The 15742-nt window shown below is 36.4% G+C and overlaps 1 protein-coding gene across 1 annotated transcript; it reads left to right on the forward strand.

Annotated features, from left to right (window-relative positions):
- The first annotated feature begins 23 nt into the window (after positions 1-23).
- On the forward strand, positions 24-473 carry LOC131019033 (uncharacterized). The gene has a single exon (XM_057947718.1). It carries the CDS (start codon positions 24-26, stop codon positions 471-473), a length of 450 nt encoding a protein of 149 aa, XP_057803701.1.
- Positions 474-15742: the final 15269 nt, after the last annotated feature.

The raw sequence follows: 15742 nt of genomic DNA on the forward strand, positions 1-15742 counted from the left end.
AAATTGGGTTAAAATCAATACCGATGGGTCTATCCAGAATGACATCATGCACGCTGGAGGGGTTATTCATAATGCATAACAATGAGGTGATCGGTTGCTTCCATTTCTCTGGGGGTAGGGGCTCTGCTTTTGAAGCGGAGCTTTTTGCTCTCATTATCGCTATTGAAAGCGCTCATAAAGCGGGTTGGCAACATGTCTGGTTTGACGCCGACTCCACATTCGTGGTTAGTCTCATGAGTTTTCGTTCTTTAAATATTCCTTGGCGTTTCAAAGCTCGCTGGATTCAGGCGTTATCTTATGCGGCTGCCATCTCTTATCAGATTTCTCACATTTTTCGAGAGGGCAACAGAATCGCTGATTATTTAGCCTCTCATGTTAAGGATGAGGGTTATTGGCCTCATGATGTTGCGGATATTAGACAGCTGGTTATTGAGGATCTTAACCTCCATTTTTTTACTCGAGTGGTCGTCTAGTTGCTTAGTGGGTTTTCTTCTTCTTGCGGTGGTTTGGGCAGGCTACTGTCGCGGTTCCTCCATGGTGGTGGGGGTTCATGTTTTAGCGATTGCTCTCGAGGTGTCTCCTTAATCTTTTTATAGCTTTGGGTGCGCTCGAAGTTGGGATTCGGGAGGTCGGACCTTGTTGGTGGCTACGTGGTAGAGGGTCTCCATTTTCTTCCTCTATCAGCGTTGAGTGGTTTGCGCTCCTACCCAGTGTTTTATCACTTGGGTCTTCCTCTTGTCTGTTGCTCGGTCAGGGGTTCTTTTTTGTTTTTTGGGAAGGAGAAAATCGGACGGCTTAAGGACAATTGTTAGGCCGGAGTCTTTAAAGCTATCTTCCCGTTTCTCTTTCCCCTCTTTTTTCGTGGTCGGTTTAGATGAGTACTCTTTTTCCTATCCTAGATTTTTCCCCTTTGGGGTTTTTCCAAAATAGGTTTTAACGAAACTCGGCCCTTAGTCTGCGTTTTTGTGCTCTCAAGGGGTTTTTTTTTTTGCTTGGTTTTTAATAAAACTAGCAGAAAGAACGTACGTTGTACATATAATTAATGTTATTTTAATTGATAATATATTATTTTAAAAAATTTATTATTTCATTACTTTTTTATTAGATAATTTATTGGATGGATATATTTATTTATATGCCTTATCAATAGAGAGCGCTCGTGATATAGCCATTTTGAAGAAGAAAACACAATATTTGACCATTAATTAAAAAAACACAAATTCTGGCCATTTTTTACGTGTAAAGACCATTTTGCCCTTAATTAGGGCGGATCGGATTCGGGTTTACGCGCGGGTTAGGCACATATGGCACTATTAGTGTCATATGTGCTAATCGAAAAAAAAAATCTAAGTATATGTCACTAATGGCACTAATATGACCATAAGTACCATTCGTGCAACATATTAAATGGATAATCTAAACCCTAAATGATAATATAAACCCTACGGGGAAGTGTTCAAAATGGCACTAATGACACTAATATGGCCATAAGTGTCATTCGTATGGCACTAATAGTGTCATATGTGCCAAACCTGCGCGCAAACCCGAATTCGACCCGAATCCGATCCGCTCTATTTAAGTGCAAAACAGTCCGAAAACGTGAAAAATGACCATAATTTGTGTTTTTTCAATTAGTGGCCAAATATTATGTTTGCATCTTCAAAATGGCCATATGAATATATTGTTTCTTATCAATAACTACATATATAAAGTATTCTTTATAGATTTGGGTGACAAATAGAGTATATCAAAATGGATTTATATTTTATAAATATAATAATAAATATATAACAGGGGTAAAATAGGCAATCCACAAGTTGTGCCTTAGACTGCATTAGGCTTTTTTTTTCTATTAGTATAGATTTCTATTTCATCACCATGGATTTATTTATTTGTTTTATTTTAGGGTTTTATTCATAGCCCCTATTTTACTTATTATAGCTTCATTTAAAAATAATAATAATATTCCATAGCTCCAAATTAGCCCCTTGCCCGTGTTTGATCATATCCTTTGAACCTCGTTCGAACTGTCCTTTCACTTATAGGTGCGGATTCCTAATCTGCAAGGGACTTGTGATTCCAGAATGCTTCTGCAAGAGACTATTGATTTCTAGTGCAGATGTAATGCCTCAAAATATTTTTAACTACAAAAATTTATCTTCTTTAATTCTTTTCAATAATTAAATTTTAAGTTTTATAAGTCACGCCTAAATATTGCATGAGCATGAGCATTTAATCATTTCAAGTATTTATTATTATTATTATTATTATTATTATTATTATTATTATTATTATTATTATTATTATTATTATTATTATTATTATTATTATTATTATTATTATTATTATTTTGGGGATTTTATTTCCTATAAGATACTATCTACCTCTTTTAATAAAGCCCAATTCTTTTATTTTCTAAAGCCCAATTCTTTTAATTGAAGCCCATAATTTCAGACCAAATAAAGTGATTCACAGAATTCCCCCTAAAGCTGACCTTCCTCTGCATTGCCGATTTACCCTAATTCCTTTTCCTTCTTGACAATATTAGATTATGGAAAGATTTATTTTGATTGATGCTTCTTCCATAAATAATTTCTAGCTCTTAGTATAAATAACAGCCGTCTTCATTCATTTCCTCACACCTAAAATTTATTTATCGAGCTCTCTGAGTGAGGTAAACCTCCTCTTCTTTAACTTCTGTATTTATCTGTATTTTTCGTGTTCCTCTATTTTTCGTTCTCGCCAATGAAGATGATGCCACTTCTTTTGTTGTACTAGAAAGTCTGAGCATGTGCATTATATCATCAGTTTTCCCTTAATGCACTGTTCTTTTAGTATACTCATATATATATATGAGTATACTAAAAGAACAGTGCATTAAAAAGAGAATCTGACAACTTCATTAAAAGCATAAGGGAAAACTGTTGATATGATGCAATATATATGTTTTAAGTATACATAAGCATGAGGAAGGACATATCGATCTTTCTTTTATGGCTATAAGTTTAAACATTTTTTTACGAATATATATATATATATATATATATATATATATATACGGCCAAATATAGGAGTAACGGCACCCATCGCATATTAATTGCGATTCTTGATCTTTCCCATCATCATCATCACTACTATTTTCTTCTTCTTCCGGAGATGATGACACTAATCTGAGTTTGTGATTATAGAACTTATAATCTTCATCATGATGAGGTATTGATATAGCTCCTCCTTCTCTCTTTACCAAACCTCCAATTAGCTCCTCGTCCACATCACTTATTGGGAACTCCATAATCCATTTCTCATTTATTCTACAACCAACAAAAATACTAATTAACAAATCTTTATGATGATGATGATTAAGAGGGTGTTTGACCGAACTTATAAGTTCCTTAAAACAACTCATAATTAAGTTTCTTAAAAAATAAAGTTTCTCACCCTACTTGAGTTTTATAAGCAATAATTTATCTTCAATTTTCTTATTCTAACAAGAATTTTCTTATAAGCTCAATTATGAAATACTTTGACAATTTATAAACTTTTGAAACATTTTATAGGCTGTTTTTTTTTCAACTCTCTGAAATAAACTTTGCCAAACACCGTCTAAGTAATTAATGACACAAGAATACTGATCAGAACGTACCTAATTGCGTTGGAGGCGCAGTTGAGATGGACAACATAGTTGCAGGGCTCACAATGATATATCCAATATTTGGACGGTAAATATTTTCTACACACATCACATTTGGAGTTGTTTTTGATATATAGAGGTGGGACATGAAAAGAGAGGGAGAGGGAGAGGGAGTGAGAGTGGTATTCGGTTTCGATGGTTTAAGGCAACGATGCGCATCTCTGGTGGATCCAATACTGACAATTAGGTTTGCAGCAGATGTAGGACTTCCCCCCACGTGTGGTGCCGCAAGCATCACACTTGAAGGGACAACTCCTCCTCACCAACTTCAATCCATGTTTGGGGTGACTTCGATGATTTATGGTGCGACATTGCTCGTCGTCATCATCATCGGCTGCATCGTACATCATGTCACTACCCTGCGCGCATCTCATATGCATCCACAACTCACATTCTGCCTTCATACATTTGTAGAAAATGCTTCCCGCCGTGTTGATAAGAAATCTTTCGACCATGAAATCATACCATCTGTGCTTGGTAAGAATCCTTACGCGGTTGATAAGAGAACTTACGCAGATTACACACAACTTTCCTGTGAGTGTTCCGTTTTCGTATTCTTTAAAGCTGAATACATGTTGAGTGAGTATGTGTTGTGGGTGCATTGCGTGTCTAATCTTCCTCGGCATTCCCAAACATTCTTCATCTAATACGATACCAACCGACCAACATCTACATGCATAAACTTTCTCTCCTCCACTAAAAGGCCTTCCACAGCCAAAACATCCTTCTCCTATACGAGGTTCCCCGAGAGTAAGACGATGCTCGTGGCTCCAATGATGAACAACCTTCGTCTCCTCCTCGTCCTCTTCCTCTATCTTATTTTCTTTCCCACTCATTGTATATGTGTGTGTGTGATTTTCTACAACTGATGATGGTGTCTGTTGGTGGTGGATGTCGATGGAGCTTTGAGCTTTGGAAACATTTAACAGACGTAGAATGGAATCATGCAAAATTTCCCATCTCAGCAAAGAATAATGCATCATAATAACAAAGTATACTTCACTCAAAGAATCTACTTTTTTTTTTCTTCCTATTTTTGTCTTGATATAATTTTTTGTCTTAACAAATATATATATATATATATATATATATATATATATATATATATATATATAGGGTGTGGTTCTAGAGAGAACTACATTATTTGTGAGAACGGGAGAACCATCAAATCTAATGCATTCACTGTAAAAATTAATGCATCCGCTGTTAAAATTAATGCACTCAAAAAAATAAAAAAAAAAATGCTCCCTTCAGGATTCGAACCCAGGATCTGCATTCATCCAACAAGATGATGCATCCACCGTAGATCTTGATGATCGAATGGCTGAAAATGGTTCTCCGGTCTTCTTTTATTTATGGTTCTTTCCTGAACCTCTCCCTATATATATATATATATATATATATATATATATATATATATAGGGGAGGGTTATTCAGAAAACTCATCTTAGACTATAAACTATAAACTAATTAAAATGTATGAATTATATGTAGAACACCCATGAATCCGCTGTGTAAATGTATGAATTATGAAAATTAAATTTTTTGCTACCTATGAGATTCGAACTCAGGACCATGAATTATTCCAACAAGGTGATGAATTAACCGTAGATCTTGATGATCCAAGGGCTGAAAATGGTTCCTATTTTATAGTCTAACTTTGATTTTTATTTTAGCCTTGCCCTATATATATATATATATATACAAAAAATAATGCAACTTAGGGGTGGGCTACCGTGAGAGCACATCTTAAAATAACAAATATATAAGAGCAATTTTTAATGTATGAATTTTATGTAGAACACGTATGAATTCGCTGTATAAAGGTATGAATTGTGAAAAATAAATTTTTGCTACCTTTGAGATTCGAACTCAGGACCATAAATCCATCTAACAGCATTACGAATCAACCGTAGATCTTGATGATCTAAGGGCTGAAAATGATTCTTATTTTATATCTTAAGAAATGCTCTTATTTTGTGAACAGATCAAAAAGAAAATTATAGTAAATTTTTCGTGGACGGAGGGAGTATTTTATAAAATTATTTTATTTATTATATCCCTATAATGTATTCATCAATAAAATAAATCACAAGTCATGAGATTTAAAGAGAAATTCTATAATCTTAATATTTAATTACGTAATCTTGACGAGATCATTTTTAGGTTTTCCCCTTCTTATCTTGGCGGATGTGTTGTTTTGGGGGGAAAATGAAATAGAAGAAATAAAAATAGTACATGCATGGATAATGTATTGGGCAAGCAAGGGTTCAAGATTGGTTAATCCTTTTGAATTTGAAAGTGTGTTTTGGCAAATGAGTTCAGGAAGGTGAAAATAGGGTAAAAGATCGGGCACAAATAAGCGAGAACGTATTTTTCGGAACATGGAGTGTCGCCCATGGTCATGGGCCATGCTATCGAGGCCTGACTGTATGAACGTATTTTCTGGCAGCGGGAAATGTAGCAGTCTTGCCCGCAATGGTGACTGTGGTGCCTCTGTAGCTTCGCATAGTATTTTTATTTTAGCGATATATCTATTTCATTTTAGACCTATTTTTGCTTAAAAACTCGTATCAAGCCGAATTTCAATTGCCATCAAAATCATTCTTCCTAATTTTGATTCATTTTCCCTAAAATTGCACCAAAACATCCAAACAAGCATAACTTCAAGCTTATCATATAGTACTAGTACATGTTTTTTTTTTTCACAATATAAAAAGAGTACAAAAACCAGGTATGTCAAAGTCATACTCAAATTCTCGTTTTCTGATTTTCTCAAACTCACTTCTTTTTATCATATTCTACGATATTTATCAGTAGATTATAGCAGTTATATATAAATATTCTTCTTTTTTTGCGGACAAAGGTTTATGAAATTTGAAGTGTACCTTAAGGAGGTGTTTGGTTTGGTAGATGTAATAAATAAGATTAATAAAATTGATAGGATTGGAGGGGTGGTTAAATAGTCCACCCAACTTTGGGGTAGACACTCACTCATTGAGTGATTAGATGCAGACTACAAGATTATCAATCGCGGACTCGATCATGCAAACTAAATATTTAATTATAATGAATTGTTTTATCAACCACGTCTTATCACTCAAATCAAACCCCTCATAAGTTTACTTTTTAACTAATAATGTGCCTAATTCTATTCAATTGAGCATTAAATTAAAGTTGATATATGGCTATTTCAAATATAGTTTGACATATGGTCAATTAGTGTTGAAATAATCGGCATGCTTGGCAACATCTACTTGGAAGCATTTATGTCATCTTTTATTTAAGAGATTTAGTTCAAATAAACTTAAATTTCACTTCAATTATTCATATAATTGTATCTTTAACGAAAAATATTGTGTGAAAATTAATAGATGTAGCGTTTACAAATTTTAATTATTAATTAGAGATGTCAACTTTATAAATAAATATAAGACATTCGAGATTTTTTTTAGTACACCTATGGAAATATCCCAAAAAGAACAATAAAAAACAGGGCTAAACATGTGTTGGAGGAGGTTCAAATGAGAATTATTTTTTCAAATGTGAATGTAAAATTATTTATAGTCCTTGAATCCTCCTGATTTACGGTGGATGCGTCAATTTGATCGATGAATTTCAATTTTCACAATAAAATTTAGTTTTTATGTTAACCAACCTCAATATGTGTGTGTGTAGGGTTGAGTTCAATAGAGAATTATCTTTTTATTCATTATGAACAAATCTATTCATTTTACGAACATATTAACATAAGTAATGAACAGACGTCTTTAGTAAAAATAAAGAAAAACTCGCCACCAGCAGAATTCGAACCCTTGGCAAATTGTTGTTCATGTGGTACATTGATCTGTTCATTAAAATTATAGATCTATTCATTTTTATTTTACGAATTCTCTATTCTCTACAATATTTAGCTTCTCTGTTGAACCCTTCTCTCTCTCTCTCTTTCTCTCTCTCTCTCTCTCTCTCTCTCTCTCTCTCTCTCTCTATATATATATATATATATATATATATATATATATATATATATATATATATATATAGGGATGAGCTAAAATAAAAACACTTCTTAACATAATCATCAAGATCTACGGTTGATTCATCACCTTGTTGGATGAATTCATGATCCCGAGTTCGAATCTCATAGGTAGCAAAATAAATATTTTTCGCAATTGATACCTTTATGCAGCGGATTCATACTCTACATAAAATTCTTACATTTTTGTTGGTTTGTATTTTTTATTTTAAGAGTTGTTTTTACTGTAGCCCTTCCTTATATATATATAGGGATGAGTTATACTAAGAATGCTATCTTTCGTGAGAAATGAGAATGATTGAATAAGCCAATATATAGTGTTGAATAAGCTGCTTGTAATGACTGAATAACGAAATTCAATTAATTAGATATAATTTTCGCTCCCTTCAGGATTCGAACCCAGATAATCAGTCATTACAAGCAGCTTATTCAACACTATATATTGACTTATTCAATCATTCTCATTTCTCACGAAAGATAGCATTCTTAGTATAACTTTTTCCAATATATATATATGTAAGAGTAATATACCGATCTTATGAGTACCTTTCGCATTTTGTCTGTGTTACCATTAATCCTTTTTTAGAAAAATATTTGTTCTTATTTTGTTCTTTTATTTATTTATTTGAAGTTAGAGGGAATAAGACAAGAATAAATAGAGCTTTGATTTTTGTAATTATAAAATTAATAAAATCAATAATAATTTATAAGCTAATAGAAGGTAAATGTATAAAACAAACAAGAAAAATGTTAAAATGTAAAAAATTTGAATGAAATTTAAATATATAATATGAATAATATAATTACCGACGGCGTCGCTAGTTAGCGACGGCGATTTTGCCATCGGTAATTGGCCGGTGATTGAGAAAGGACGGGTCGCCTGAAATGTCGTCGCCGGCTGCCGGTAATTACCGACGGCAAAATCGCCGTCGCTAATTTTCGTCGCTATTTACGCGTTTTTTTTTGTAGTGAGCTGAAGATTAGATTAAGTGTACTTTTATTTTTTGAAAGTTACAAACGCACAAACATTCACATACAATAAGTGAATTAAAATCTCGACCTTAATTATAGGCAAAATATTTTCATTACTAATTGAGTTGTAGTTTATCTTTAACTTTAAGTTTACCTTTCAACAAATTAATATGCATAACATATTCCATCCGATTAGGGACTAGGAGTCTGATGACTATTGCAAGCAAAGGACAACATGGTATCAATTAAGGTTGAAATAGTTAAGAAGTTTGGCAACATTTGATTTTCAACATTTTGTCATTTTATTTTATTAACAAAATTAATTTAAACAATGAAAATTGTTGCTCCCGCAAAATAGAGAATATTGGACTAATTGTTTGAACGATGAATCCAACAATTATTTATGAAAAACAATAAAGCAGAGAAAAATAAAGTGAACATAATTGAATGATTTTATACTGCAATTTTAATTAATTGCATCTGCGAATCCACTATAGAAAATTCATTTTTCCGATGAATTATACGATCTACTTAATAGAATCCCTCGTATTAAGTAGATCTGATGAGAAATATAATCCTATCGTAAATGCTAGCACAAAGCTAGACTTTACTGAAGCTAATATTAATGTAACTGACAAACAATCTTATCAACTAGTCCTAATCTCATTTTATATTTGGGGGCTATGCAAAACTACCACTTTTTTAAAAAAATACTCAATTGGTTCCATTACTTTTTAGGTACGTGGATTAAGAAAATTGTAGTTAGCGTATAAAGTGAGTATAAAGTGAGTATGTGAAAGATATTTAAGGATTATTTAAAATGGGTTGATGTATAATGTGAATTAGGCCCACTGTTAATAACATTTTAAATGTAGTTAGTTTTTTTCCTAAAACTAGTATGGAACAATAATAGTGGAACGTTTCAATAAAGTAATTGGGACATTATTAATGGGACGGATGGAGTATCTACCAAATATATCCATTATTGATATTGTCTACAAGTATCATTAATGGAGGAGAAATATGTGGCTCGGCTATGGAAGAACTCTAGCGTGGCTTATACGGCGTCGGCAATGCGAGAACCCCCGGCGTGGCTAAGAGGAAGAAAAATCTGTTGAGAAACTCCAACGTCTCTGACGTCGGTTGTGCGACGCAGCTAAGAGGTAGAGAAATCAGTTGAACAATGCTAGAACTCCGGCTATATGAATTTTTGGTCAAATAAAGAATTTTTTGGCTAAGAGAAATATGTGGTATTATATATGTGCTGGATTTTTAAGCAAATAAGGTATTATGCGCCCATGAATGTATTGAAGAGGCATATGTGATATGTGGCAGAGAGGATCAATGCCTGTGATTGCGAATTCTATGCAGTTGTTGGAGATTCTTTATGAGTTTTAAATTTGGTCAGACTATTAATTAACTGAAAACTGTATGATAGATATAAAAGATTCTTTCATGTGTGTGTTGTTGGAAATATGGTTTTAATGTCATATCTGGAAATTATTATTTAATTAAATATTTATTATTTAATTAAAATAATGATTGTATGTTAATCTACATCTCGAGTAGATCAACGTGATATACTTGAAGTCTCAAAACCGATTTCCGATGAGTGAGATATTGTATGTCAAAGTTTGGATGTTGAAGAGGAAAAATAACATTTGTTATGTTATCCCACATTGGAAAACATAGAGATGTTTTTCATGTATAAGAATAGCAAAGCACATGGAGTTAATAAATTGACTTGTGGGCTTGCTAGTGGGCTTGATCTAAGTACTAGCCTCGCGCGCACACACACACGCGCGCCGCCGCCGACGATCGATCGATCGGACGGACGGACGACGACGACGACGCCGCCGGACGGGCGGGTCGGGTACGGGCCGCGGCCAAGGACTTGGATCTTGGCAATTGGTGCTTTGGGGTGGTGTCACATGGAGTTAATAAATTGACTTGTGGGCTTGCTAGTGGGCTTGATCTAAGTACTAGCCTCGCGCGCACACACACGCGCGCCGCCGCCGACGATCGATTGATCGATCGATCGGACGGACGGACGACGACGACGTCGTCGCCGCCGGACGGGCGGGTCGGGTACGGGCCGCGGCCAAGGATCTTGGCAATTGGTGCTTTGGGGTGGTGTTTGGGGCCCAAACTATTTTTTGGACCAACTCAACTCCATTGGGCTTTTAATTTTTGGCCCAACAGAATTATTTTCTTGGCCCAATTGATTATTTTTCCTAAGCCCAGCCCATAACAGCAACAGTTGACAGCAGCAGCAGAAGAAGCAGGACGCCAACTTCGACTTCTGCATGGCGTCTTCAATTTTGCAACTAAGTTTCTTCAATGACTGCGCCCACCGGCCAACTCTTCAACCTTTACGGCTTCCAGCCGTCGGAGTAGAATTCAAGGTATTGAATTCATACTTACCACATGTCTATAAATAGACTTGTGGAGAGCATGCAGAAAGAATGAACAACACCAACAAATTTCTGCATTCTACCATTTACACTCACACTCTCTGCAAACACTTGTGCTCAGTTCTTGATCCTATTTAGTTCGCCGGAGCTCGCCGGATTGTGGTGCTACATCCGACGAGACGTAGTCGTTTTACCTTTGGGGAAGATACGCCAAACCGAAGAGCACTACCGGGGCGATAATCTTCTTGCGGGAAGAGATTCATCTCGACTCGACTTTGTTTATACGTATAATTTATTTATACAGTGTATTTCAGTTGTATCAAATTATTTGAGTTGTAATTTCTCAAATTATTTACTTTGTAATATTTTCAATTATTTTGAGTCGTAATTTCTCAAAATATTTATTTTGTAATATCTCGATCGTGTACCCGGTTCTAACAATCGCAAGAAGATTATTCTCTGCCGTTGATACACGTTCGAAAAATGGCTCACACCGACGTCAATATGGATGGCTCCACCACCTCTGCAACCATCGGTTCAACCACGTCGTCAATATTTTCCTCGTTTGCATCAACGGGGGCTTCTTCGTCAACATCTAGAACTATTGGTCTTGCCGAGAAACCATCAACGTTCTCAGGCAAGAACTTCAAATATTGGCAAGAGAAGATGCTATTCTACCTCACAACCGTGGGGTTTGCCGGATTCTTAATGGAGGATAAACCTCCAACCCCGAGTGAAGGGGAAGGGGAGACAAGCCAAGAAATTCGTGCCGGATATTTGAACTGGTGTCGCGGCGACTACTTGTGCCGTAACACCGTTCTCATGTCTCTGGACGAACGGCTCTACCGTGTTTTCAAGGTTCATGAAACCGCGAAACAATTGTGGGAGGCCCTTGATCTAAAGTATCAAGTGGACAAGGCGAATACTACCAAGTATGTCGTTGCCAAATGGTTGGAATATAAAATGGTTGACTCCCGACCATTGATGGACCAAGTGGAAGAGTTCCAAAATCTTTCACATGAGGTTCAAGCCGAAGGGATGCCCTTGGCGGATGCATTGCTCGTTGCAATCATCATAGAGAAATTACCTCCTATTTGGAGGAAATTTCAAAACCTTTTGAAGCATGAGCGCTCGGAGATGTCCGTGCCGATATTGTTATCCAAGCTTCAAATGGAGAATCACGTGAGAAGTCGTGATCAAAAGGGAAAAGCTCCGATGGAGGCAAAGGCCAATCTCGCCGAGAAAGGCGGTCCCTACAACAAACGTGGTCGCCCTAACCCTAATAATAAGGGTAAAGGGAAGCAAAGCGGTAGTCAACCATCAAAGTTTGATGGTGTATGTTATAATTGTGACAAAAAAGGTCACATGGCTAAGGATTGCCGCAAGCCAAAGCGGAAGAAAGCAAATGGCAACGTGAACAACGTCGAGAAGGACTTCGACGATTGGAACCACGATGACTTTGCTGCCATGATCTCCGAGGTGAATCATGTGGACAACCCGAACGCTTGGTTCGTGGACACCGGCGCTACCGTCCATATATGCATAAATCGTGAGTTGTTCCACAACTACAAGGAAGTGGAAAACAAAACGATAATGGAGGCGAGCGAGCGGACATCCAAAGTCCTTGGCATGGGAGATGTGATTCTTCAACTCACGTCGGGCGTGGAGATCACATTAAAAGACGTATTACACGTTCCAACTGTCCGAAAGAATTTAATTTCGGGCTTTAGGCTTACGAATAAGGATTTTGAATTGTTTTTCAAATCTGATTATGTTGTAATACGCAAGTGGGGAAAGTTCCTAGGGAAAGGCTATGCCTCCGAAGGACTTTTCAAACTTGGTGTAAGAGCTTGTAAGCCTGCCAAGGCTAAAATCAATAAAGATGCATCAACTTCTTCTGCTTACTTGATTGAGTGTTCTGATTTATGGCATTGTAGACTTGGACATGTTAATCTAAATGCTATAAAGAGATTAGTAAAAATGAATTTACTAAAAGTTGATGAATACAACTCACAAGAAAAATGTGAAGTTTGTGTTGAAGCCAAAATGGCTAAGTTACCGTTTAAATCGGTAAAAAGGAGCACTCAACCATTGGAACTTATTCACACCGATGTTTGTGATTTAAAGTTCGTGCAAACTAGAGGTGGCAAGAAGTACTTTATCACCTTTATAGACGATTGCACAAAGTATTGTTACCTTTACTTATTGAAAAGTAAAGATGAGGCTATTGAAGCTTTTAGAAACTTCAAAAATGAAGCCGAGAATCAACTTGGATGTCGAATTAAGATGGTTCGAAGTGATAGAGGTGGAGAATATGTAGCTCCGTTTGCTGAATTATGCAACGAAAGTGGTATAATCCATCAAACGACGGCTCCTTATTCACCACAATCTAACGGCGTTGCTGAACGCAAGAATCGAACTCTTAAGGAGATGATGAATGCCTTGTTGATTAGTTCAGGATTACCCCAGAACATGTGGGGGGAAGCTGTCTTAACGGCCAACTATATCTTGAACAAGATTCCACTCAAAGGGAAAGATGTAACTCCCTATGAGCTATGGAAAGGAAGGAAACTTTCGTATAAATACCTCAAAGTGTGGGGGTGTTTAGCCAAGGTAGAAGTGCCTTTACCAAAGCAAGTTACAATAGGACCTAAAACGGTGGATTGTATCTTCATTGGTCATGCACTTAATAGCAGTGCCTATCGTTTTATAGTGCACAGATCGGAGATACCTGATATACATGTTGGGACAACGATAGAATCAAGGAATGCTATATTCTTTGAAAATATCTATCCTAACAAGGATAAAGGTACATCGAACTCTAATGATGGAGTTGATGGTGATGCTACAGGTTCTAAACCTATGGAAGTAGCTAGTAATTCTACTCAAGTAGATGATGCCACGGGTTCTAATCATGTACCACCTAATAGGAAAAGACCAAGGTCTAAACCTATGGATGTAGAACCGAGACGTGGGGAACGAGTTAGAAAAGCTAATGTCTATGGACCGGATTATGTTGTCTTGATGCTAGATGGCGAACCGGTGACGATTAAAGAAGCTATGTCTGGCTCAGATGCAGCTCTCTGGAAAGAAGCCATCGATATTGAGATTGATTCCATTATGCAGAATCATACTTGGGTGTTAGTGGATCTACCACCTGGAAGTAAAGCTTTAGGATGCAAATGGATCCTAAAGAAGAAGTACAAATCTGATGGTACTATAGATAAGTACAAAGCCCGACTTGTCGTTCAAGGTTTCAGGCAGAAAGAAGGGTACGATTTCTTCGATACCTATTCACCTGTGACCAGACTAACATCTATTCGGATGCTTCTCGCTATTGCTGCCTTGCACAATCTCGAGATTCACCAAATGGATGTGAAAACTGCGTTCTTGTATGGCGAGTTGGAAGATGAAATATATATGAAGCAACCTGAAGGGTTTGTAGTACCTGGGCAAGAGCACAAAGTATGCAAACTTCAAAGGTCTTTATATGGGTTGAAGCAAGCACCGCTTCAATGGCATTTAAAATTTGACAGTGTAATGTTGTCAAATGGATTCAGAATCAATGAGTGCGATAAATGTGTCTACATTAAGAATTCTAATAACGGATATGTTATTGTTTGTCTTTATGTAGATGACATGCTCATCATGGGAAGTAATTCCCGAGTGATTCAAGAAACCAAAGGCATGCTAAGTAAAAATTTAGCATGAAAGATATGGGCTTAGCTGATGTTATCCTTGGAATTAAAATTCTAAGAAGACCTGATGGTATTACTATAACACAATCTCACTACGTTGAGAAAGTGTTAAAGAAATTCAACGCTTTTGACAAGCCAATAGCTAAGACACCATGGGAACCTAGTGTGCATTTGAGTGTACACAAGGGAGAACCTGTTGACGCGATAGAATATGCGAAGATTATTGGGAGCTTGTTGTATCTAACAAATTGCACTCGTCCCGATATAGCATGCTCGGTCAACAAGTTGGGCAGCTTTACAGCTAACCCTAGTAATGAACATTGGAAAGCTCTTGAAAGGGTTTTGAGATATTTGAAATATACTCAAAACTATGCGATTCATTATACTAGGGAACCCTCTGTACTTGAAGGGTACTGTGATGCAAATTGGATATCTGATGCCAAAGACTCGTTTTCAACGAGCGGTTATGTATTCACTGTGGGGGGTGGTGCTGTGTCTTGGAAATCCAAGAAGCAAACATGTATTGCTAGATCGACCATGGAATCAGAATTCATAGCTTTGGATAAAGCTGGTGAAGAGGCCGAGTGGCTTAAAAATTTCCTCGAGGATATTCCATGTTGGTCGAAACCTGTGTCATCCGTGATAATTCATTGTGATAGTCAAGCTGCTATCGGACGAGCACAAAATCATTTGTATAACGGTAAGTCGAGACATATTCGTCGACGTCATAATACCGTGAGACATCTGATCACAAGTGGAGTTATCACAATTGATTATATAAGATCAATTGATAACATAGCGGATCCTTTGACAAAAAGTATCCATCGAGATCAGATGTATAAACTGTTAGGGGGAATGGGTTTGAAGTCCACAAATTAAGGATAATCATAGTGGCAACCCAACCATGATGACTGGAGGATCCCAAGAACTT

This window comes from Salvia miltiorrhiza, chromosome 3 (genome assembly GCF_028751815.1).
Source record: "Salvia miltiorrhiza cultivar Shanhuang (shh) chromosome 3, IMPLAD_Smil_shh, whole genome shotgun sequence".
Classification (NCBI taxonomy): Eukaryota; Viridiplantae; Streptophyta; class Magnoliopsida; order Lamiales; family Lamiaceae; genus Salvia; species Salvia miltiorrhiza.

Excerpts from the sequence above, each read along its gene's own strand:
- LOC131019033 (XM_057947718.1), top strand. The coding sequence starts at position 24 with ATGGGTCTATCCAGAATGACATCATGCACGCTGGAGGGGTTATTCATA.